This window comes from Juglans microcarpa x Juglans regia, chromosome 3D (assembly GCF_004785595.1).
Source record: "Juglans microcarpa x Juglans regia isolate MS1-56 chromosome 3D, Jm3101_v1.0, whole genome shotgun sequence".
NCBI classification, from domain to species: Eukaryota; Viridiplantae; Streptophyta; class Magnoliopsida; order Fagales; family Juglandaceae; genus Juglans; species Juglans microcarpa x Juglans regia.
In genome coordinates, this window is record NC_054598.1 from 38989503 (window position 1) to 39015097 (window position 25595).

The 25595-nt window shown below is 37.7% G+C and overlaps 3 protein-coding genes and 1 pseudogene across 3 annotated transcripts; 2 read left to right on the top strand and 2 right to left on the bottom strand.

Moving 5' to 3' along the window:
- Positions 1-1309: 1309 nt before the first annotated feature.
- On the top strand, positions 1310-2522 carry LOC121254034 (arabinogalactan protein 41-like). Its single transcript, XM_041153997.1, has 2 exons — positions 1310-1532; positions 2129-2522. Exons 1-2 carry the CDS (start codon positions 1421-1423, stop codon positions 2200-2202), a joined length of 186 nt encoding a protein of 61 aa, XP_041009931.1. The 5' UTR covers positions 1310-1420; the 3' UTR covers positions 2203-2522.
- Positions 2523-3620: 1098 nt separating this feature from the next.
- LOC121256398 (mitochondrial carrier protein MTM1-like) lies at positions 3621-11044 on the bottom strand. Its single transcript, XM_041157194.1, is given in 12 exon segments — positions 3621-4098; positions 4722-4780; positions 5051-5200; positions 5292-5353; positions 5356-5382; positions 6140-6239; positions 7158-7328; positions 7508-7567; positions 7921-8049; positions 9283-9372; positions 10335-10612; positions 10718-11044. Coding segments are annotated over 11 exon segments (1215 nt in total). The 5' UTR covers positions 10572-10612; positions 10718-11044; the 3' UTR covers positions 3621-3968.
- Positions 11045-14614: 3570 nt separating this feature from the next.
- On the bottom strand, positions 14615-15652 carry LOC121255863 (mavicyanin-like). The gene is made up of 2 exons (XM_041156402.1): positions 15332-15652; positions 14615-15152 (listed from the first exon to the last, which is right to left on the bottom strand). The coding sequence occupies exons 1-2, from the start codon at positions 15519-15521 to the stop codon at positions 14803-14805; spliced, it is 540 nt and encodes a 179-aa protein (XP_041012336.1). The 5' UTR covers positions 15522-15652; the 3' UTR covers positions 14615-14802.
- Positions 15653-20640: 4988 nt separating this feature from the next.
- LOC121255317 lies at positions 20641-22229 on the top strand (annotated as a pseudogene).
- The last annotated feature ends 3366 nt before the right edge of the window (positions 22230-25595 follow it).

Sequence of the window (25595 nt, forward strand, 5' to 3'; positions counted from 1 at the left end):
TGTGACCCTGTCTCTTTCTTTTGCAATGGCAGACAGTTTTGGTTGCAACTTTGTGTTGCAAGGAAGTAAAAAAACAATGGGGGGGGGGAGGGGGGGGGGACTTGCAGGTGATGGGAGGGTGTGGGAGGAGAGAGAGAGAAGAGGTGGAAGAGAGAAAATAAAATGAAATAATCTGTTATGTGGGTGTAAATTTTAATTTATTGCACATCCTATATGGTAACTTTCTATTGGCTAGTGTTAAAATGTAGTTTCATCCTACCTGTTATGAGTTTTTCCCGCAACTAATTCAGACAGGTGTTAGAGATCAAAATCCTCCATCGGAGTTCCACTCTCTACTAGATATTGGTTTGTATGTATATCATATAGGTTATTCAACGTTATTTTTGTAGTATGTTTATTAGAGCAGGTACGTTTATCTATTATTAGAAACTGGATTCATAGCTGTTTGTATGAAAATCTAGTGAAAATGCCTTCCTTATTGTTTGCATAATATGGAATGTTTCAAACAGAGGTCTCGTATTTACTCAATTTTTTCAAAAGAATTGTGTAGTACTTGCGTATTTTACAACTGCAAATATCATTTTTCCGATAAAAACTCACTATATTTGGAAAAAAAATTAACCATTTCTAAAGCAAAGCCCTGGCTGTTGAGACGTAATGTCAAATAGTTAAAACAACATTTGTGCCATAAAAGCTACTGTCATTAAAATCTGAACGCTGCATTGCCGAACATGTATGTAAGTTTAGCACTCCCTAAATCCAATATCCAGCTATAAATTTTATGTTCTTACTTGTAATGAGCAAGAGTATTTTCTACTTTTCTTTTTAAAAAGATTCCCAGAAGTTTTGGTGAGTTGTCTTAAAGGTGTTTGTTTAATAATGGGTCACCTAAAGTAATATTACAACCCTTGCCATAACGCAACTTTCCATTCTTAAACGATTCCCTTCCTTTTCCAAAAAATAAAAATAAAGAATAAAAATTAAATTTGGCAACAAGAAATGTAAGCATCTATGCTGGCAGCAACTAAGACACAGCTAGCTAGCTTGGAACTGCACTAAATCAATTGACAAACAAACCAACACACCAAAACCATATATATTAAATCATTAAAAAATAGATTCATTTACAGCAAAGAAAACCACAGGAATTTAGAGGTCACAATTACTCAGATCACATGGGTGTATGTATGGGTCCCCTCAACATGCGGGTCCCGCCTTCCCACAAAAAACTCTCATGCACACACGTCACAGGCCATCTCGTTAAAGCCAACGCTATAAAAACCCTTCCTTTCTCATTGTCACCTTCACCACCTCCTTTTGATTCCTTTCGATCTCTTTTCTTTGTTAACGATTTCTCTCTCTATCTCCCATTTCTCCGAGGGAGAGAGAAAAACAAATTGTCAAAAGAACACAGAAAGAGATGGCAGTTTCTAAGGTTTCATCATTCGGGGTGGTCGCTATCATATTCGTCATCATCTTGCAAATGGCTCAGGCCCAATCTCCTGCTCCTGCTCCTGCGCCCACAAGTGACGGTAGGTTAATTTTCTTTTTTATTCTCGATCTCCTTGTTTTCTGTTTGATTCCCAAGAAATAATGGAACTCTTCAGGATATGATTCGACAAGTTTTAGGCACCTTTTTCCCGGGCCAGGCTTTCTTGGCCGGCAAACAGAAGCTAACTATATAGCTCTTTTCTTTAATGAAAAAGAAATCTTTCTGATGCGATCTTATTCCATATTGATCGTTGGGATATTTGTGAATGATGCAAGGAAAGATAATTAAGGTACGTAGATAAACATGTCCCACTAAGAAAAGTTATTACAAGGATGGCCGAGATCAAGAGCTGTGATGATCATTGGAAGGTCAACTGATGTTGGCAGATTCATTTTTCAAACATTTTATCTCAACTTCCTTGATTAATAAAACCATGAATGTATATGTACATGATTTGGAATCAATTTTTCATGTTTCTTGTCCTAATTATTTTTGAAACATGTCAAATCCGTTTCTCAGCAATTAAGATTCTCGAAGGTTTCCTTTTTTAAAACTGATATATGATCGATCATCAATATTTATCATATTGATCTTATATATATATATATATATATATATGCTTTAATTAATTCGCAGGCGCGTCAATAGATCAAGGAATAGCATATGTGCTGATGGTGCTGGCTTTGGCGCTCACATACATCATCCACTAAATCCATGCACGTACCTTCAAATATATATAAAGCGATCGATCGAGTCGGCCTCATTGTCTACGATATCTAATGCATGCTGAATGTATTATATATTTACATTAATGTGTAATTGTTAGGAAGCTGTGGTGAGTGTGTTTTTGGATTGCGTGGTGTAATTTATCAGTAATTAATTTGGGAAATGGGAGGATGAGATTTCATTTAGAAGCCCTATATATATATATATATATATATATATATATATATATATATGTACGTACGTACTTAATTTTGTAATCAAATAACAATCTCTTTATTCATTAATTGTGGGCGTTTTCTAGTTTCATTTTTCCTTTGTTTAATTAATAATCTTTATTCATTTGGCATATTATTACAGTTCCTTTCATATTTAGTTAATTTGGTAGTTCGAGAACATGATCTTTAATTGTCAAGAGAATCGGACAAATTCTGATCATCGTGAAAGCATTCTAACATATAGTCAGAATATATTTCGAAAAAAGAGAATAACTTTGGCACTCGAAGTTTTGGATCTCTTCAATTACTAGAAGGATTTTTTTCTCTATATTTACATAAAGACATGAGTTTGACATTAAGTATAGAGTTTTTCTATTCATCATCCTTACATCACACATCTGCTACGAGAAAAAAATAAAAATAACAAATAAAAACTTCTTCTTTTAAGGATATTAATTATGCCTTTTATATGCATGGCACATAGGATGATTCCTTCGATTTTTTTTCCCAATATAAAAACGAAAGCTTTTCCCTCATCTTTACCTTCGATTTGTTCTTTTTTTCTTTTTCCCAATATCAGAACATGTGCCTACATATGCCACGTACAGTGATTATTTCGATTCTGTGTGCACTGACCGATCGAGATGCATCTAATAGACTAATATATTCTACAGAACCACGAATATTTTTACTACCCCACGCCTTTCGTTTTGTCTGTACGTAGAATGAATAATTCACTCTATTTCATGCATGATCACCACAAAGCCTGTTTTCACGAAGTCCTAATTAACAAGGCTGAAGTTGAAAACATTCGTAATCGATCCTTTCTGTTGAACTCAAGTTACTTGGTCAAAAAAACAAAGCACCCTCAGGAGAGATTGAGATCCTCGTGAGACGGGTATGGTTGGATAAGATATGAATATTTTATTTTAGATGAAAATTTAAAATATTATATTTTAATATTATTATTATTTTGAAATTTGAAAAAGTTAATTAAAATTGTAACGATGAAATGATAATAGACTTATTTATTATACTCTCCACGTACATATATTTCCTCTATAAACATGCATACGCCCATTTATGCTGATCTTCTAATTGCTTTTTACCACAAAGTCCATTAAGCACAACCAGATTAATTTGAATATTTCTATTCTTTTAAAATCAAACGAAGAAGAGAATGAAGATTATTAGCAAAATTTCTTTCTTTAAAATCAAACCAAATGTCACAAAATTTCTGCTCCATAAAAATTACAACAGAAGAATTTCTTCTGTCAAAAACTGAGGACCAGAAGTCACTTTTGCCCTTCAGGGCCTATAGAAACGGATCTACCATGGACAAGAATTATGTAGACCTGCATACCATATTTGCATGCTATAAACCAAATAGCAGAGCTTATAAAAAAAATCAACAGATAAAGAAACTTCTATGCTTTCGGGTCAAGTGTCTCTCTCGCCAAATCACCAAAATTTCTTCCAGCCTTCCACTTTGAAGAAGTCAAAACTGGATAAAAAGCAGCCCCCACTCTATATCATCAATTTGCATAATGGTTCTGTAGAACATATTTAACAACTTCATAAAATGAAACCACAATCCCCACTGAAGGACCTGCACGGCCAACACGAGGACCAACTCCAGTAAACAGCCCCTTTATCCCTCCATCCCTGTTGCAAGCAAATTTAAAATTCAATACTTTAGTAAACAAAAAAAAAAAAAAAAAATTGATCATTGACTTCAATACTAACAACGTATAAAGATCAAAAGAATATATCAGACAGCCAAGACATCAGCCTAAATATTAAAGGAAATCCCAATGTTTGGCTCTCCACTATAATAATGTCTCACAAGTACAATATGAAGACGGAATGCTTAATTACATGTTCAAATGTAGCAAGCAGTGCAAGATTGTTTTCCCCGTTTGATCAACACCCTCCTTCTATTTTATTTTATTTTAATGAAGTACTAGAGCATGCAAAGAAAAGTAGCTCACACCTTCATGCCACCTAATAAAGCTCAAACACATGATGATATATTGGCTGCAGACACTTATACTATCGAAAGCCTAACAACCTTTTTCCAACATTACAAATTGTTGAAGACATCTATCCCTAAAAGGCATGGGAATCTCGACTCCTTGGGCAATCCTTGTTACTTCTGTCTATCCTTCTCATAAAAAAGGGTTGAGATATCTATGGGTGCAACTTTTTTATCTCCGTGTCTCATTCTCATCAACTATAAATTGAAAAAAAGGATACATTTCTTGTACAGTTATGAACTAGAGACATACCTCCAAATTTCCACTAGTGTTTGCCTTGTTGTCATGCTTAATTGCCTGACGGGATCCTTCTGCAAATTTCAAAAAATAAAAGGTAAAGACAACATCGTTATATGAGAAAACATAGTATAATGTTAAAATATAAAATGTTATTGATAATACACAATCAAATATATGAACAGAAAGAAAAGAAGCCAAGACACCATCCCAGCACATAATAGCGTCAATTCAGAACTTTCTAAATGAACCCTCAGGATATTAAAAGGAAATATCATGTAAGAGATTGGTGACTAAATCGCACAGCAAAATCAAGCTTAAGTTTCAGTTTAAAGGAAAATGACCTCTATCTGCCTTCGAGTTTTCGCAACATCTAGAGGACATGTAGCAGCAGCAGCAAGGCTTCCTGCAACAAAAGCTGCAGAAAAATTTGCACCAAGGATACTGGCTGCATTGGCTTCATCTCCCACCAGACCAAGGAGTTGTTTTCTTATCTGAAAAGATAGAGATCAGACATAATCATCAAACAAAAACATAGAGACCCTGATATTCATGAAAGAAGCAGTTTCAAGGAAAAAACATTACTGGTTCAAGAGTTGACCAACAGATTGCCGAGAAGGGAACATCACGAGCAAGCTGTGCTCCATGCCTGTCCAAAGGACACGATAGCCTTGAACTGTAGCCAAAAAGAAAAAAAAAAAAAACAATTACGTTGATCACAGTTAAAATCAAGTATAAGATACTTATGGGCAAAACAGCAATCATCATGTGTAGTGCTTCCAATATGAAAAAAGAAGCGTGATAAGTACAATGCTTTCTTGCATCTTCTCTTTATTTGGCAAGTCGTTTTTTCTAGAGAGCTGCTATGAGAACTGATACGATAGAATTTTGTTCATGGAACTGTTTTTTTTTTTAAAACCAAAAGATGAATAGTTTACTACTGACTCATTTAGTTGATGTTCTGTAAAGGAACTTTGGGTATCACATATCAAGCTGCCACTAATACAATCGTAATTTTTTCACAGGTTAAATTTTATTAATAATCAAAGTGATGAAATCCTAGCACACAAGGAATATGCAGGATCTACACCAAATCAGCAGAAGAAAAAGGTAAAAGAAAATCCTGAAATGTTGGTTCAGAACTTCCAAAAGTTCCACAAACGAAGAACTTACATGCCAACAAACATTTAATCTGATCATAAGCCGTCTCTCAGATGTCTAGTGTTAATGAATAACTTTAAATCAGCCAACACAACAGAAGATATTAATCAAACTTAAATTTTCCAAAATCTACTTTAAAAAATAAGGTCCTTGGGCCACTAAATAGAGTCAAAATACAAGGGTAACAAGCAATGAAAATAATTCTTTTGATTAACAGAAGCCATCAAATCATGTCACCCCAAGTACCATAATCACAAGAAAAGTGAACTTACAGTTGCTTTGACCACTGGTGCTGTTAACATGGGAGATGATCCCAAGAAGAGTCTGCCAGACTCCGGTAGGCTTCGCACCAGTTTGGGTCACCTTAAATGCCTATTATAAAAAAAATTAAAAAAAAAAAAGTTAAAAGATAAGAAGCCACCACAAAAACAAGAGTTGGAGTGCTAGAACAATGGAAAAAAATGCCAAAGAGCATACACCATGAACAATCAAATTAATCATGCTTGCAAAGAGTTCTGATCAACATGAAAGACAAATTCAAGAAACCAAAGGCTAACATGTAAAATGTAACACATAACTGTACCGACAGGAGGTATGAGAAACATCTGGTCCTAAGTTATTTATTACTTAAAGAATGAGACAGACATACAACTTATTATGCAGAAAATGTCACTGACGTGGCAAATTTTAAAGTGTATCAGAAAGTATTGACTACACTTGATGATTACTGTATCATTAGCAAAATTAGCAAAAAAATTATTATAGTCCTAAAACCTAAAGATAGAGGAACATATGTGTGCTGAAGAAGGAATGATGATTGGTGGGTGGAAACGGTTCTCTCTGGACCAGAATCACTTTTGACAAAGAGAGCAATTTGTCAAAATTTCCCACTTATTTCTGTCTCTGTTTTCCCATCCAGCTGGCATAGCTAACCACATTGAAAATTTACAAAAGGATTTTTTAAAGAGGAGCATGGGGAGGACCAGAAATTTCACCTAGTGAGCTGGGCCAAGGTAACCATTGATAGGTTGTTATACCATGTCACCACAAGCCCACTATCTGCATAAAGATGGAAGCTGAAAAACAGATATCCAGGCTGTCTTCAAGGATGTTTGGCAATAATCTGTTATTTCCCAAGTTATGTCCGTGTTCAAGAAATATGTACATGGTAATTACCAAGAAGTTTTCAAAATTTATTAACAACTCAAGACAAACATCATCCCCAAGAACATCTAAAATGTCCAAACTTCAGAGTGGACAATAGAATGAAAACATCAATGTTCAAACTACCTGCATACGAGTTCTTGCCAGTTCAATAGGGTAACAAGTTGTGCAAGCTAAGGAGCGTGCCAATGAGCCTGCAAATAAAGGGACATATGGAGTCACACTTGAAGCATGCTGGCCAGTTAGCTCCTCTAACCAATTGCGAAATATTTCGTAGCAAGGTAGGTAGATTCCCACCTGGTTTTCAAAGGAAAAAAGGAGAATTGAGTAATTTCAATAAAAGTATTCTCAATGGCAAAGATTACACTAATCAAATTCGAACAATGCAACCCCCCCCCCCCCCCCCCCCCCCCCCCCCCCACCCCCACCCCCGGCGACAAGAGAAGAAAATCCCACATATAACATAAGGAACCTACTGTAGGTACTGCAAGCGCCAGGCCTGCATTTGTGCCTCTCCATAGCCTGGCAAATCCTTCCTGCAAAAAGTGACTTTCCAATTAAACCATTATCATTAAAATGTTATAGTGAACACGTCAATGAGCACTTAAATGGAGCAGATAAAACCTACTAATTCTTAACCATTTTTAAAGTTGTTTAGTTATTTAGAGCCTGCATTTATCAAATCAAATTCTCAAAATTTCTGAAACATCATGTCTTCATTTAAACCTAGCAGTTGCCCTGCCCAGGATATACATACAAGCATGCAATATATTCGATCATCAAGCATTGAAACAGGATACATTTCACTCAATTTCAGCCTTCAGCAAAAACACTATCTTCCTCGTCAAAATAAATTAACTATATGCCCGAAAGTGACAAACCCACAAACCTGACGTATAATTTTGTAGAAGACATCTAGCGTTCCTTTGTATTGGAAACAATCAGGAGGGCATATTGACACAGTACCATGAATTCCAGCACGTGTACATGTTGGGGAACATCTTAGATCGGCAAACATCTGTGCCAACATATAGCAAAGGATAAGTTAATTGACCACATACTGTTTGATGGTAAACTTAAACAAAAAAGCAATGCCCCTAAGATTGTAAACACAGAAGCTAGTTGTTGACAATAATATTAGAAAAGTGCGAGTCTTATAAAAATCTGGAAATTCTTTCATTTGACACCCCACCCTCCAAGGCCTTCCCAACCTCAAAAAGATAAATAAAGTGATCAACCCCAGAAAGAAAAACAGAATAAAGAAGCTACACACTCATATGCCCTTATAACATTTTCTCATTGGCATCATTGTAGGTATGGAAATCAATATACTACATTTATGCCTCTTTCACAAATACGAAATAACATGTAACGCTCCAATGGAAGGCCCATACTACATGGCCATTGTGATACCCCATATGATATGGATAAGAGTTGGCTGTGTATGGAATCCCACATTGTTTGGGAAATAGAAGTTCTTGATTTTTATAAGGTTCTAATGGGGCTCCAATTGTATCATTGACTAGTCATTTTGAAGTATAGACCACGTGGTTTGGGCCTTCCATTGGGGCGTTACAAATGGTATCAGAGACTATCCCAACCAAAAATGTGAAACTTGAGCCGTGCCACCTACAATGGACAGCTCCAACGAGGACGTCGGGAACTTAAGGGGGGTAGATTGTGATACCCCATATGATATAGATAAGGGTTGGTAGTGTATGAGATCTCACATTGCTTGGGAATGAGAAGTTCTTGCTCTTTATAAGGTTCCAATAGGGCTCCAATTGTATCATTAATTAGTCATTTTGGAGTATAGGCCATGTGGTTTGAGCCTTCCATTGGAGCGTTACACAACATCATCTCCTTTTATTTCCCTTTAACATTTCAAGACATCACAATGCCGAACTCATAACAGTTAAGGGCCCAAAGCTTCAACCAAAAGTAAATTTGTAAATTCAAAAACACTACTGGGGACCAAACACAAAACAATAAATATGCACCAAATGTTATATGCCATTTGAAATTACAATGAACATACATTTTTCATGGGGTATTCAGGAACACCCCAAGGTTACAAATTTGCAATTACCAGTCAGTTCAAGTAAGCTAAGAAACTCTAGTAACTACTCATGTTTAGACTAGAACATGAACAAAAAACCGAATAATGTAACAATCAATTTACAATTTCAATTCAAACATTAACGGGGAAAAAAGCTCTAATGATCGAGGAATGCTGTTGTAGAAAAATTACCGTTCTCGGTCCAAAATATGCCATGCGACTAATAATATTACTTAATGGATGCGAGTAAGAAACCCCTGCAGCCTGTGCTTGCAACCTTGTCTGATAGACAGGAGAGAAGAACACTGGTTAGGCTTTACAATCCACAATTAACCATCTCAATAACAAGAAAAAAAAATATTTTGCTAAGAGCACGTGCTATATTTAATTGGAAGCAGAATATAAACGATATTCACTACATCAAGAAAAATTAATCCGGTACCCACTAAGAATTTTTCATCAACAACAACGTAAAGAACGCACCACAATATGTTACGATCCCACATCGACTAATTATGGGATTGGTTGGTAGTTTGTAAGCCCCTAAGCAACATTTCCTTGTAAGTCGGTTTTCAAGAGTGAGTTCTACCTAGTGGGTTCATGACAAATGGTATTAAAGTTGCCCCACATATGCAGTACAGTTGCAATCGTGCGGCACAGGGGTGGTGCCGGCATGACAGTGTTCGTCCGGGATTAGGAAAGACCTAGCACATAACTCCGTGTGAGCGTCGGGACCACCACGAACGTCAGCTACAAAGCGTGGTAGTTGTTGCGATCTAACATCGACTAAGTATGGGATTGATTGGTGGTTTATAAGCCTCTCGGCACCCTTCTCTTGTAAGCTGGTTTTCAAGAGTGAGTTCTACTTAGTGGGTTCATAACACAATAACAGATACCAACAATTTTTTTTGTTAGTACCATAGCCAAACAATTGAGAACCTCACCAATCGAACCACCATTAAAGAATCACAATGTCAGTTACAAACATACAGAATAGTTTTTTTAAGCCCTCTTTGAAAAGTATAAAAATAAAGACACAAAAGTCATATATGACGTATCATAACACCAAACCTTCCATCACTCAAAGCCAAAAATACTTACAGGACCCTTCATGAGTAAATATTTCCATTCATGCAATCAGAAACTAATTTTTGCGTCCATTCTACACGGTACCAGACCAACCATTCACACAACATCAACCAACAAACAATAAATAACAATTTCTTTTGGATGTGCTTCCTTACCTTGGCTACATCGAGAGGGTTAACGATTATCGCGGAGAGAAAGGCGGCGCCAGCAGCAGAGAAAGCTCGCTCTCCGATCCCCAAACTGCCATCCGAAACACCCTTGTTTGAACGCAAGGCTTTCGGAGCACCGAGTTCCAGCTCTTGCCTCATTTCGGTTGTCAATTCCGGCGAGGCGGAATCATGGCCATCCATTGCGTTGACCCAAGAATTTTGGGAGCGCTCTGAATCCACCATCCTCACTAGCTCTGCTCCTCTCTGTGTCTCTCTCCCAAGAACTTTCTAGAAAGAAAACAATCTGAGTTCCCGAAACCAAAAGACATATGCTACAGTATTATATTTAGGAGGCAAAAATATGACAGAATAGAATTAAGGAAACATACTAGGAACTGATCTCTTTTTTCCTTGTTATGCGTTGGATGTTGGAATATATTTTTTCAGAACAAAACTAAAAAAAAAAAAAAACTATACATAGAAATATAGTCTAATGCTAATTTTCCTGGTTGGTTCCTTGGAGAAGACGAAATAGCAAGCCGAGAAAAACGCTCCCACTCTCTCTGACTCCCCCGGTCTCTCTCTGACTCTTGCAATAGAGAAAAAGGGGGGAGGCCACGTTTGTTGGCTACGAAAACTACTGATTCTGACGCTACTGACTTGGAAACAGAAACCAACTAAATAGGTTTTCCGTTTTAGGGTGGAAACAAACAGGGCCTTAACTGTGTAAGGGGTGGCCGTTGGGCTTCTTTCTAGGGCTTTCTATTGCTGCGGTTCACACCAGTCACCAGGCACGCTTGCCGGTGTGAAATATTGCTCGATTTATTAATTCACGGATAAATAAATACAAAAAACATAGCTGTAATTAAAAATGGGTTACAATATTAATATAATTTTGCAAACCTCATAAATATCATTTTTTTTTAAATTATACGTAATAGGAAGTACCTACGCAATAAGTTTATGATTTTTTTAAAATTTTTTTAGATTAAATGGCCTAACAGATCAGATCGATTAGGAGTGAGCAACAGGGCCCGCCCCCATGCGGCGGGGCAGATCACCCCGTCCGGCAGATGCGGAGGGCGGGGCCACCCACCTGCATCTGGGCTTACCTTAAGGGGCGAGGGCCGGATGGGGATGACCCCCGCCCCGTATATACCCCACCCCGCCCGTTGTGGATTTATATATATATATATATATATTTAAAGAAAAAAAAAACCTATGCATGAAATGATTCATGCCTGGGTTTATATCAAAACCCACCCCCGCCCCCCTCCCGATTTCCGAACCTTCTTCATTCTCACTTCTCCCTCGCTGGCTCGCTCTCAGTCTCTCCCTCTCTCTGAGTTCTCGACATCTCGCAACCAGTCCCTCTCTTTGTATAGTCGTCCCCGTCGTCGTCGTCGTCGTCGCACGACTCACACCCGATCCCTCTCTCTTCATCTACGTCACCAAAGGTCCGAAGGTAAGAACTCGCACGACTTGCACCCGGTCCCATCCGTCGCCGTCGCCGTCCATGCGGGGGTGCGGACGGATGGAGGTCCACCCCTTCACCCTGGCCAGCGGACGAGGTATCCCGCCCCCGCATGGACGGGGGTGGGGTACAGGGAAAAATCCCCCTCCCCCGCATATGCAGGGGCAGGGGGCAAGGGAGGGGTGGCCCCATCCTGTAGGGGGCGGGTATCACCCCTAAGATCGATTATAGAAAAAATTAGGCAGGCAATATGAGAGAAATCCGAGCCCATTTATGTGAGCAGTGGGGCCTGCAAATCCCTCTTGATTAAGGGTATAACTTTCCGGTCTAATCCCATTTTATATATTTTTTATAATTGAATCAGTATATACTAGTTTTAAAATTTTAAAAATCAATACTGAACTGATTCATTATTGAAACTTCTGATTTTTCTGGTTTTACGGATTATATAGTAAGCTTCTAAAAGTAAAATTGAAAGAGACAATGAGGATAATGAGAAGAATATGGTTGTAAAATAAACGAATTCATATATGAAAATGACTTTGCAAGCCCTGACAAGATAGTATAAAAGGCAAATGTCAGTTTGGAAGACTTCGAACAGTTAATAATGGAAAAGAATGGTGGACAGAGTAGAGAAGGTAACAAAAGAATCAACAAGTAGAGAAAACCAGACAGTAGCAGATGTAAAACCAACTTTGATGGTGCCAATGATGCTAAGAAACAAAAAATGGGAGTTAGAATTGTAATCATAGATAGCAATGGTGGTGTTCTGGCCTCAATGTCTGGTCTAAAACATTATGTTGCATCTTCTTTTATAGCAGAAAGGAATGCCTTATAGAAGGCAATGGAAATTTGCAATGAGCTGAGATTTAGTTGTACTCAAAGGTGATGCAAAATGTGTCATTGAAGAAGAGGATGAGTCATGGAGAGAACAAATCATATAACAAAGAGAATGGTGGTATGTTGCTTTTGTACATAGGAAAGCAAATCTAGTGGCCATCAGCTAGCAAAATTAGCATTACATAATGAAGAAGAGACATCTTGGACGGAGGATGGTCCTTTAAATACACACAAGTTAATTGTACATGATAAATAATGTGATATTCAATGATGAATGAAAAGTTTTTTCTCCAAAAAAAAAAGTACATTATTTTATAATAATTAACGCATACTAGTATAATATTGAATTTAACTATAGTCTATATAAATTCTAGACTTTTTATATGAGTATATATGATCAAATATGTAAAAATATATTTACAATATATATATTATCATTTATTATGCCAAAAATGCATTTATCCTAGATATATTTGTGTGTGTGTATATATAAAATAAGTTTATATTAATAACTTAATATTAACGTTTATGTTTAAGATTAGATTAAAATTTTATGTTATAAGATTAATAGACTAGAATAATATGATTATAATTTCATATTATATTAATTAGCAATTTAATATATAATATATACAATATAATATAAAAAATTATAAGTATATATATTGGTCCGGTTCGGTTTAAAATAGTTTTTAAAATATAAAAATCAGTACCACACCGGTTTAGAATCTGTTTGGTTCTTAAGAATCGGTACCGCACGGACAGCTTACAACTGGACCATTTGGTCCGGTCCGATTCAATCGGATTTCCAGTGTTTTTTTTTTTGTACTACTACATCTACAAATGAATTATACAAAATAATTTCACAAACTGATGTTTATGGAATAATAAGATTATAATTTCATATTATATTAATTAACAATTTAGCATATAATATATATAATATAATATAAAAAATTATAAATATATATAGTGGTCCGGTTCGGTTTAAAATAGTTTTTAAAATCTAAAAATTGGTACCACACCGGTTTAGAACCGGTTTTGGTTCTTAAGAATCGGTACCACATCGGACAACTTACAAACCGGACCATTTGGTCCGTCCGATTCAATCGGATTTTTTTTTGTATTGCTACATCTCCAAATAAATTACACAAAATAATTTCACAAATTGACATGCCTTCATCTGATTGATTGGATCTATTTTATAATAAAAATAATTTTAAAATTTGGCGAACCATATCAAGCCACATCAGCTTGTGAGATTGTTTTTGTTTAATTCTTTTGTGGTTAAAATATTTTTTTTTTACACCCCACTCACGACGGATTGCTTAAATTTTCTAAGCTTCGAAAAGTTAATTGCAATATATCTCTAAAGAGTAAAATCATTTCCATCTCACTAAAAATTAAGTAGGCATTTGAAATAAGGGTAAATGTTTTGTATACAAAAGTAATTATTTCCTTGCTATGTTGACTTTGAGCATATCCTCAAAAATTAAATCGACGGTTTCACAAATCTAAACTCCTAATTAAGACAATATCACAGTTTTCATAAGTTGATTTTCACCCTTCTTCTTAAAACTTGCTCGATAAAATTGGTAAAATGATTGATCCGAATCTCTTATACATAATAATAATAATAATAACAACAACAACAACAACAGTAATTATATATGGGTAACTGATCAATTGTGGCTAATCCAAATATTTTATGAAGTTTTTCATTCTCAGCTCTAAGTATTACTCAATATTTCTTCATAATATATAATATTGAATAATCAAGTTTAAATACGTAATTAATTAATCTTTTTCTTGCTTGAATAATTTTTTTTAATTCAAATTCTTACAATTAATTAACAAGTTAAAAGAGAACAAGATCCTCTCGGTTTCATATGTCTAATTAATAAAGACGATGCAGTCATTAATTAATAATTAATTAATGAAACACAATTAATCATGTGTTAACCACCGGCCATTGCGTACCCAACAACAATACCAAAGACTAGATCATGAAAACATGAATATTTGAGAGTCTACATGAAGTACTACTGAATGCATGCTAGCTAGCATCGATCTCACATTAATGCAGCTTACAATTAATTAAAGATCCCAATTAATAATTTACACATGATGAGAGCTGATCATCATCGTCATCATCTTATATTATATTAACAGCATGATGATGATGATGATCAGTGGAAGAAGCAAACCCGAAAGCATACCGAAACGGATGCGAATCGAATCGGCCGAGCTGGACTTGGTAATGATCCCAAATAAACCACCAGTACCATCGGAAGACGTATCTCCGTTCATCACCCTAATGCTCAACTTCTGGCCACCGTTGCAGAACTGATTGCTGAGACCACAAATGAAGAAGTGATCACCAGGTTTGGTGAGCTCAAAAATTGTTGGTCCATTTGTGTAAGTTTTGATCACATTCTTCTGGGTGCAGTCATCATAATCCTCCTTTTTAACCTCTACCACGCTGTGCATGCCCGTTGTGTACAAGAAGACTGTCAATGCGCGCGCGCAAGAGTGGAATCAAAATTAATTAATTGGATTTAGTTGAAAAAAGAGTCTTACGCGCGTTTAGGGGTTAAATTAGTTATTACTAGATGTCAGATTAATTAATAGATAGGCAGGCAAAACCCAAAATGATCTAATTAATTATAAGAAGATGCATTTACGTTACCCAGTTTGTCTCCGGCAGTGAAATTTCTGGGCCTGGCCCAATCTTGGTAAAAGGAAATATTAGCTGAAGGGAAACGCCAGCCATAGCTTCCTCCAACAATGTGCGTCATTGCACGTACCTGCAGCCTGCTTAGAAAACAGCCGATAGTTGCAAACAATATTAAACAAAGACGACATTGCAGCTTCGCCATTTTCTTCACGCGCGAGACGTAGTACTTTTTTCCTAGCTTTCTGGTTTTAATTTCCTGCAGACTTGTGAGCGTTGGAGGAGGAGGAGGATGAGGTTTTGATGATTACTTCCTTCATCGCCTCCAACAAATTAAAGAGGGATATTGAGCATGGGTGGTTACAATATTGTACTGAACTTACTATTTATAGCCTGGCCTCTATTATTAGACCCCAAAACCCATTTGTATCATCGTAAATTGTTAGAGAAAAAGGTGTTCCTTCATCTTTAAATCTTATCAATTACCTAACCAGTCATGCCAATAAGTATGATTGAGAAAAAAGAATTTAAGATTAAAAAACAATAGCATATATATATATATATATATATATATATATATATATATATAAATCTTCCACTTGGATTCGCCCCTTCGCCGTTTTCTTACCAACCCCAATTGACATTGTAGTGGAGTCAATCATTTTCAATCCATTTCAGTTTATTTGCATTCTAATGGAGATTTTATATAAAAGTCGCCATTGATTTTCGTAAAGTTGCAATGAAAATATATTATGAAGGTCTAATTTTAGATGCATGAATATCAACCATAAATGAAGGATAAAAAGAAAAAGAAGAGAGCGAGCTCATAAATGTCATTTGAAACCATTGAAGAAAATAATGTAAGATGACAAAACACAAATGCTGAGAAGACTCTACACATTTTAGAACAACCCCCCCCCCCCAAAAAAAAAAAAAAAAACTTCACGAGTTGAAGCATGTTCCAAAATACTAAGTATTTTGAATGGGGACCTTAGGTTGCGTTTGTCAAACTAGATTCGACAGTACAACAGAACAACAGGGATGGCGTGGTTAAACAGATTGTAGCTAAAAGAGAAGATGAGCATCTTGCAAGTGTCCATTGGGGGATATAAAACCCTAGCAAACCCAACCTTTTTTACAAAGTTCATATCATACAGTAGTCTAAGTGTGATTTGTACAAGAAAAACAATTACACTCATCTTCAAAAGCATTTTACACCATAATTATCTCTAAGGTCCAAAAATATCATCCATCCTACTAATTAGAGATCTAAGTCAGCTAATCAAATTAGCTCTCGATTAACTGTCCATCTGTCACCGAACTCTGCAACTTTGTTCATTCAAATCATCCATTGCTAGGGTTCTCTTCCCCATCACTTCAAGTTCCTCCACTTTGCATACCCTCAAAAAAAAAAAAAAAAAAATACAAGCCATTAAAAAATCTACATAACCTGATTCACTACCAGATACCAATCTTGGAGAATCTACACAACCAGAGCTCGCTGCAACCCCACCACCATCCCTTAGCCCTTGAAGGTACGAATGCAGTGCTCTTTGCATGGTGTCTGCAACTATTCTCAATCTTCCTTGATTGACATATGCTATTGAAGATCCATTAACCTCCATGGTATGAGCAACCCTCTGTTTACGTTTCTCCTAGTCATCGTATTAGGGAAGGAATCGAGGGAGGGATTTCATCGGAGATTTCTCCCAGTCAACCCTTAGCCCTTGTGGGGTGTTGACGGGTTTGTCACAGTCCGCAAATGGATGCAAGGAGGGATTTCGTCGGAGATTTTTGAGTCCCCAATTTGGTTTCTCGAGGGGTGTCGACGAGGAAAAGTGATTTCGTTCTGGAAGGAGGAGAGGGATTTGGCAGAGGAAGGGGGAGAGCAGAGGAAAGGGGGAGAGCAGAGAAGGATTAGACCGTTTTTAAGAAACCGGTTGCCAGTTCAGTTGGTGTGTAGTGTTGGAGACTAAACCGGCTTAAGAGTAGAATTACTCATATATATATTTGGCCAACAAATCCTCTATTTTCTTTCATTTTTAAATGAGAAGATGCAATGTGGGCAAATGGGAATCCAAAAATCATATTTAGCTATATGCAGTGGCATGACTTTGTTTACTCTCTTCATTTGTCTGATCTCTTCCATGGATATTGGATATCCTCGATCCTTCCCAAGGCTTTCTAGCTATATATTCTTCCATGCATCTGGATCTCTACTACCGCTCTTTGATCAAATTTTAAAAATACTTTGGGTGAATCGATCTTAATTTACTTTCGAATAACCACCTTGTACAAAAACTTGGGTACCGGTACTACCTGACCATGCATTGCTATCAATTTTGTTTGGGAAATGGTTACTAGCCTGCCGGTGATTCATCATTTTCATAAATAAGCTAGAGACCAGTCAGTCATGCATACAATTAATTTTCCCATCTCCATCATTCGAATTCTAATCCAGTAGTCCTAATTAACCTCCCTAGCTAGCTCCCATCTCAAGCTGATCACTCCAGCTTGCCCTTGCCAACCAATTCTATAGTACCCCAAGAAACTAGCTAATTGGTTGCCTAGAAGAAAGTCAAAGTCATATAGTTTCCATGCATATATATATATATATATATATATATATATCATGGAAATTATAGAAAGATATCCACACTACAACACAGTTGGATTTCTAGCTTTCCATCTAACTTAGTTGCAGACTCATCAAAGTATAAGATGCTCCTTATGATTATCTAGCTTTCCATCTAACATTATTTTTATTTCAAAATGTTTGGGAGGAATCTTCTTGGTATTTGTTAACATGGGTTTTGATATCCCTGCAACTTTGCAAATGAAAAACTAACCAGTCTAAAGTTTGCACAACTTGCCACACTAATTTAGAACAATGTCACTACAACATAAAGAGACTAGAAGATTTCTGTTAAGTTGCATATAAATCTGCTTAGCAAATTACTTTGTTTCAAAGTCTTTCTTTCTTCATAGCTTCCTCCACTACTACCATTTTCTGGTGCCAGCAGTACTACATTTGCAGTTCATTGTTATGTTGACTTCTTTCACTAGCTTTAAAGTGACTAGACTATACCTTATTGGAACTTAATAAAGATGTTAAATCATTGTGTTTGTTTTACTGAATTTAAAGAATTGGTTGGTAACTTTGTTCATTAGGCTTGTGCAAAAAGGACCTTGGCCCAATCCGTCCGAAAGACCCGCATTTTTCAACCCGAACAAACACAGGTTCATCGGGTCAAAAGTTAATTACGGGTTTTATACCAACAACCCGTCGAAACCGAAAGAAAAACCCAGTCGAAGGAAGACTCGAAAACGAAGACTCGCGTTCGCCATCACCGTCTTCTATCATTGCAGAGTTGCGTTCTCTCTCTCTCTCTCTAGGTATGATTTAGGTTTTCTGCTGGGGATGTGTTTGAAACTTTGGGTCTGTTGCAGGATGAAGGGAGAGAACGTGGTGGGTGTGTCATTGTCGTTGTTTCCCAACTTCAAGCGAAGATGCGTGAGATCCTTCACATCCAAGGTGGGCAATGCGCTGTTCTCATGGATTTGGAGCCCGATACCATGGATCTGGTATGGGTACCCTTTTGATCTCAAAGATCAGAGAGGAATACCCAAACCGAATGATGCTCACCTTCTTCATCTTCCCATCCTCGAAGGTCTCTGACACCATTGTTGAGCCTTACAACAATATTTATCCTCTCTCTCTCTCTCTGTTTGTTTCCTGAGAAATTTTTTTTTCTTTTTTATTTTTCTTCTGTCGGTAGTGTGTGAAAAGAAAAATTGTCTATTACCGTCATTGAGCCTTACAACACAACCATGTTTGAGAAACTATGAGGATGACGAGATACAGCTCTGGGAAGTTTTCGGGTTCCCATATTTATCCTCTCTCTCTCTCTATGTTTGTTTCCTAAGAAATTTTTTTTCTCTTTTACTTTTCTCTTGTCGATAGTGTGAGAAGAGAAAAATTGTCTATTGTCTATTTGTATATTTGTCCTCAAATTTGAGATCAATTGATGTGCAAAAGTTGGATTTTTTTTTTTTTTGGGGGGGCGGGGGGGTAAATGTTGGATCATACGTATTTGACCTGATTCTATTTTATTCGGGTCGGGTCGATTCGGTTTGGCCCCTTAAATGGGGAAGTTCGGGTCGGGTACAAACCCGTTTGTTCTGGGTCGGGTTGCAGCTAGCCCTATTGTTCATCATATTAAACTTGGAGTTTCATTCCAAATTTATGGGCTCTATGGTTATTAGAATTGACTTATTTTTATTTCTCATGATTTCAAAAGGTTTGAGAGGACTCTAGCTTCTAGTGAAAGCCTACTACTACTGCAGCTTCTTATTGCTACGTGGAACTTTGTGGTTGCCGTTGTTGGCCGTCAATCAGCCATCTGCCACAACATGCTACTGCCCGTTGTGGAATTTTATCCCAGATGAACTTCCAGAGGACAACATGTAGCGCTTAGGTTGATGAGAACATGTCATTTAAACTTAACTAAAAGTTACAAGGTGGCAAGCGACAACGTCGTTGATTTCAATTCTTGCTGGAAACTTAGAATTCCACGATCCATGCACTAGTACCACCTCGAAATCTTTATCCAGTTTCCTAGCTATTGCTTGAACTAGTCTAGTATCTTTAGTGCCGGCAGAACTAATTAAACGCGCGAGTTGCATGGTAATAGTACTGTCCAAGAAAACCGATCAAGTCAATGTAGCCAGAAATTAATGTACAATTTGCATGAGATCAGCGCGATAGATGACATGCCAAACTCTCGATCAACGTGCAATATAACAGGAACTATTGATGATCGTCTCGATCTTGACGTTATAATATAGGTCTTTGATTTTGCAAAAGATCAAAATATATATCTTAATTGGTATATATATAATTACTTTTTAAAAATAACTTAATTAATTCCAGCTTGTTATCAACTTAGATAATATTCCAATGGTAACGGAATTTGTACAAGTTTTCGGCTGTCTTATGGATGGCCGATTAATCAATCCGACAGCATCATGCATTCTGGTTAAGCATTAAATTTGTCTAATTTGGGCATGCCTACAAAATTAATTAAGGTATATCCTTTATTGTATCTATGCAAATAGAATATCCATCAAATTAATAGCTTTGTTACTTAATTTTCTTAATTTCATTCCCCAGCCCCGGGCCCCAACAAGCCAAAACCTAGGATTAAACGCTCCTGAGTCCTCACCCCCTTAACATTTCTTCACAGACGAGCTATATATAATAAAGTGAGCATGCAGCTAGAAAAGAGTGAAAAACACAGGCCACAACCAGCCCACGTACAAAAATGGCTTTAGATGTGCTTGACGCCCTTGACTCTGCCCGTACACAATGGTACCATATCACAACCATTGTCATTGCCGGGATGGGTTTTTTCACAGATGCATATGACCTTTTTTGCATCTCGACGGTGTCAAAACTCTTGGGCCGCCTTTACTACTATGACCCTAGCACGGGAAAGCCTGGAAAGCTCCCCCTCCTGTGAACAACGCCGTGGTTGGTGTTGCCCTTGTTGGTACCCTAACAGGCCAACTAGTCTTCGGCTGGCTTGGTGACAAGCTTGGCCGTAAAAAGGTTTACGGTGTCACTCTAATTATCATGGTGTTTTGCGCCATATGCTCCGGCTTGTCTTTTGGTTCAAGTGCACAATCCGTTATCGGAACGCTTTGCTTCTTCAGGTTCTGGCTAGGGTTTGGTATTGGAGGAGACTATCCTCTCTCGGCCACGATCATGTCTGAATACGCCAACAAAAAAACTCGTGGGACGTTCATCGCAGCGGTGTTTGCAATGCAAGGTGTGGGGATTGTATTCGCAGGCCTAGTCTCCATGATACTCTCAAGGATCTTCCTCGACTCGTGCGAAAAAGTTGGCCCATTCAAAAAAGATCACCTGTTTTCCACACAACCACAGGGAGATTATCTATGGCGGATTGTGCTTATGATAGGAGCCGTTCCGGCACTCTTAACTTACTACTGGCGAATGAAAATGCCCGAAACAGGTAGGTACACAGCCATAATTGAAGGGAACGCACAACAAGCTGCTGCCGATATGGGACGGGTACTTGATCTCGAAATTCAAGCCCAAAATGACAAGCTGTCCCAGTTCAAGGCTGCAAACAGCTATCCATTGCTTTCTAAGGAGTTCTTTCGGCGGCACGGGGTTCATCTAATTGGCACAACGACCACATGGTTCTTGTTGGACATAGCCTTTTATAGCCAAAACTTGACCCAAAAGGATATTTTCCCAGCAATGGGTTTAATAAAAAAGGACGTGGAAATGAATGCTCTCCGAGAAGTCTTCGAGACGTCACGTGCCATGTTTGTCATTGCACTGCTTGGTACCTTCCCTGGTTACTGGTTCACCGTGTTCTTCATTGAGAAGATGGGACGGTTCATGATCCAACTCATTGGGTTTTTCATGATGTCCGCCTTTATGCTTATCATTGGGCTCAAATACGACTACCTCAAGCACCATGGCAGCTTGTTCGCGGTTTTGTATGGTTTAACATTTTTCTTTGCAAATTTTGGGCCTAATAGCACCACCTTTGTGCTTCCGGCAGAATTGTTCCCAACTAGGGTGAGGTCGACATGCCATGCTCTAAGCGCGGCAGCCGGGAAGGCTGGGGCAATAGTCGGGGCATTTGGGGTGCAGAACTATACTTTGGATGGTAATCCAGACAAAATTAGGAAAGCGATGATGTTTATGGCAGTTACCAACATGTTAGGCTTTTTCTTCACATTCTGTGTGGTCGAGACCAAAGGACGGTCTTTGGAGGAAATATCGGGTGAGGATGGTGGCGGCAACAACACACAGGGTTCAACTGTAGTCGTGGGGATGACTCAAACTACCGGAACTCATAGGGAGTACTCCATGTGAAGATAAGATTTTATCTGACTAAAAGAAGTTAAGGAATATAGACGATATGTATGTGATCACACAAAAAAAAAAAAAAAAAAAAAGAACTATGAAATGAAGCTGCATCATGCGTGACATCAAAATAAGTCATCAGAAAAAGACATGATATGTTTCTTGCTATATAAATATTGTTTACTATACGTTAATATAGTACGTGTCTGGGTGTGTCCTACCAATAAGAGCTGTTGAATGTTGTGAAGTTATGAATTGAAGGAAGCTTTGAAAAGGGTGAGGTTGTTTACGTTAGTTTTCTTTTTATTTTTATTTTTCATTTTTTGGTGTTTTATATATATATGATCTTAGTTTTGCTCGGCTGTACCCGGCCTCATATGTAAGGTAACCAACTTTATCCAAATAAAAGAAATACAAAAAAGGAGCATTTTGTCTTTTGCCGAACGTAGACTTTTATTTTTTGCGTTTGGATTGGGAGTATATTCAAGAATTTTGTAAACAGTAATAAAAAACAATAATAAATTAATAATAAAATATTAAATAATATTAAATAGTAGTAATAAAAAATATGTGAAAAGTAATAATAAAATAATAAATAACAGTGAAGTATTTTTACAATATTGACTCCAGAATACCTCACTATCCAAACTAGGCCAATCGTGTGCTTTAAAAGGAAATTAAGAAGAAAGGGGCAGCCGGGGCCGGGGGGGGTTGTGTGGCCACACTTGCAGGTTGGCTACAATTACCCACTTTAATGATACTTTTCTTAGTATTATGGTTGAAATTCACTTTATGGAGATGAACATCAATGCTAATCGAAGAAATATTTATATTCTTGATCTGATCATGTACGTAGTGATCTATAGAAAGTGTTCTAGGGAAGAAGTTTGTAAAGCCATTATTAAGTACGACAGTTGAAGATTTAAATTGGCTACATATTGTGGTATTTCAATTCCCTTCTTATTGGAAGGGTTTCCACTTTAAAATTTGGTGTGAATTGATTGATTTAGGTTTTCTGTTGGCGGTCAATGAGTTTATAATTTCTACAGTACATAATTTAATTACCTGTTCAATTTGTACAAAAAAGGTAAAAATATTAATCCAGGTGTTCATCCTAACAGCACTTGTCTAATTATACGTGACAAGCTAGTTGCCAACATAATATGATCATTTCCTCATCAGAAAAGCCAATATTAAGTTTATTTTCTCTCTCTCTCTCTCTCTCTCTCTCTCTATATATATATATATATATATATAAAATACGTCTCGATCTATAGATCTAGATCATGCGTCCAACAAAGAATTAAGAGCCAAGTTGTGAATGTAAAGATCAAGAGGTTGTATGTTAAGTACCTGTTGGAAGCTATTGTAATAGATTTCTTGAGTAATGAAAAGAAATATAATATCAAGCTCATTGAGAATGAAGATGAAGGAAAATAGGGAAGAATTTCATTCAGACGAAATAACCATGGGTCTGTTCGAGGCAACCCAACCTCCACAATTAGTCTAGGAAATATTCTGATTCTGCTTGTCTTTTACGTTTCATCCTCTTCCCTATATACAATCTGAGATTCTAACGGAATTCCAATACTTAAAATTCAAAAGCTAAAATAACGGTAAATGAAAAAAAACAACAAGATAGATTCAAGGTCACAACCTTAAACACTATGTTTCATGTAAATGAAACGCAATGTTGAAACACTACACTTCAGCTGCTTATTTCTTGCTTCAATAGGATGCGTGTAACACCCCGTATTTCAGTGTATTTTTACTGAAGGATTATTTTTTTATTGTTCAAAAATATATCCTCTTATTTTAAAATTGGTTGGATTTTTAGTAAGTTTATTTCTATGATTTTAATTTGGTGAAAATTAAATTTTATGTGCTTTCTAAATATTTATTTATTGTTATGCATTTAAATTGCTTTTAATATTTAAATTAATTACCGTGAGATTTAATTATTTCAATTTGACTTTACCATTACGTTTAAATTATTTTATTTAACTTGTGGTTTTAAAATCGTCTCCGTTGGATCTTTTTTGTGACCCAAGTTATGAGGATTGGACCTCATTTCTTTTCCTCCATTTTTTCTTTCCTTCCTTTTTCTTTTCTTTCTTTTCTTTTCTTCCTTATTTTCCTCTCCTTCCCGCGCGAGCTCTCTCTCTCCTCTCCTCCGCCCGTTTCCTTCGTCTCCTCCCAGCGCCGCCGTCGCGCCGCCGTGCGCGACACCGCCCAGCCGACCAGCTTCCCCTCCCTCCGGCGACCTCACCTCCCAAACCTCAGCCCCTACCTCGCCGCCGGTAGCCCACACGCCCCCCACGAAGCCGCGGCCCACCTTCACGCCAGCGCCGCCGTGAGCCGGCGGTGGCCCTCACCGCCCAGCCCATTAGCTTCCCCAGCCGCCGGCGACCTCACCCCACCAATCTCACCTCCATCCGTGCCGCCGTTAACCACCAGTAGCTCTTCGAAGCCGCAGCACTCCTTCCGCCGTAGCGCCGCCGTCGCACCACCATTGGCCACCATCTTCCTACCACTTCATCCCCGACCTCTTGGCAACCCATTGGACCCAACCCCACCTCCGATCCGTCACCGGTGAAGCTCCACCAACTACATTTCCGATTTGGGCATTTTGGTCTTCTACCGCCCATTCCGCCGCCACCCACGGCAAACCACCACCACCATTGGCTTCACCGACCTCCCTAGGCCCTACCCTACCATTTTTGGGTCTTCGTTTGTCCTCGTTGAAAAGTGGGTATCTGTGACCCACGGCCACAGTGTATTTTACACTGTGGTGTTGCTCAGAAATCACCACTTGCAACTTCGAGATCCTCCGGAAATTATTATATTGCACTGTAAGTATTTTCCTTAAAGAACTTTCGTGATTTAAATATATTTTTGCACTAACGCATATTATCTGTGAATTGGGTTGTTTTGCCGGACTGAGTCCGAGGAGTTTCGGGGGTTGGATGGATTGTGGACGGAGTTGTGTTTGTTTGCATTGTGAATTGTGGTTGTTGGTTATGACTTGTTTACGTACATCGCATATTGCATGCATGATCATGTTTGTAAAGAAAACTGGGTTTTCGTGTATTGCATACATGTTTATGTATTTATTGGATTTGGATTTTCATGTGAGTAAAAGGAAAGAAACTGTAGGGATGGTGGTAAGCAGGGATGGTGGTAGAGTCCCGCCTGTGATTCCCGCCTACAGTGCTCTGTTAAGTATTTATTGTGTGTAAAGGAACTGTAGGGATGGTGGTAAGCAGGGATGGTGGTAGAGTCCCGCCTGTGATTCCCGCCTACGGTGCACGCGTTAGGGATGGTGGTAAGCAGGGATGGTGGTTGTGTCCCGCCTGTGATTCCCGCCTACGGTGC

Excerpts from the sequence above, each read along its gene's own strand:
- LOC121254034 (XM_041153997.1), top strand. The coding sequence starts at position 1,421 with ATGGCAGTTTCTAAGGTTTCATCATTCGGGGTGGTCGCTATCATATTC. Across the intron at positions 1,533-2,128 it reads TCCTGCGCCCACAAGTGACG|GCGCGTCAATAGATCAAGGA; the intron begins GTAGGTTAATTT and ends ATTAATTCGCAG.
- LOC121255863 (XM_041156402.1), bottom strand. The coding sequence starts at position 15,521 with ATGGCGAAGCTGCAATGTCGTCTTTGTTTAATATTGTTTGCAACTATC. Across the intron at positions 15,153-15,331 it reads CACTGCCGGAGACAAACTGG|TCTTCTTGTACACAACGGGC; the intron begins GTAACGTAAATG and ends GCGCATTGACAG.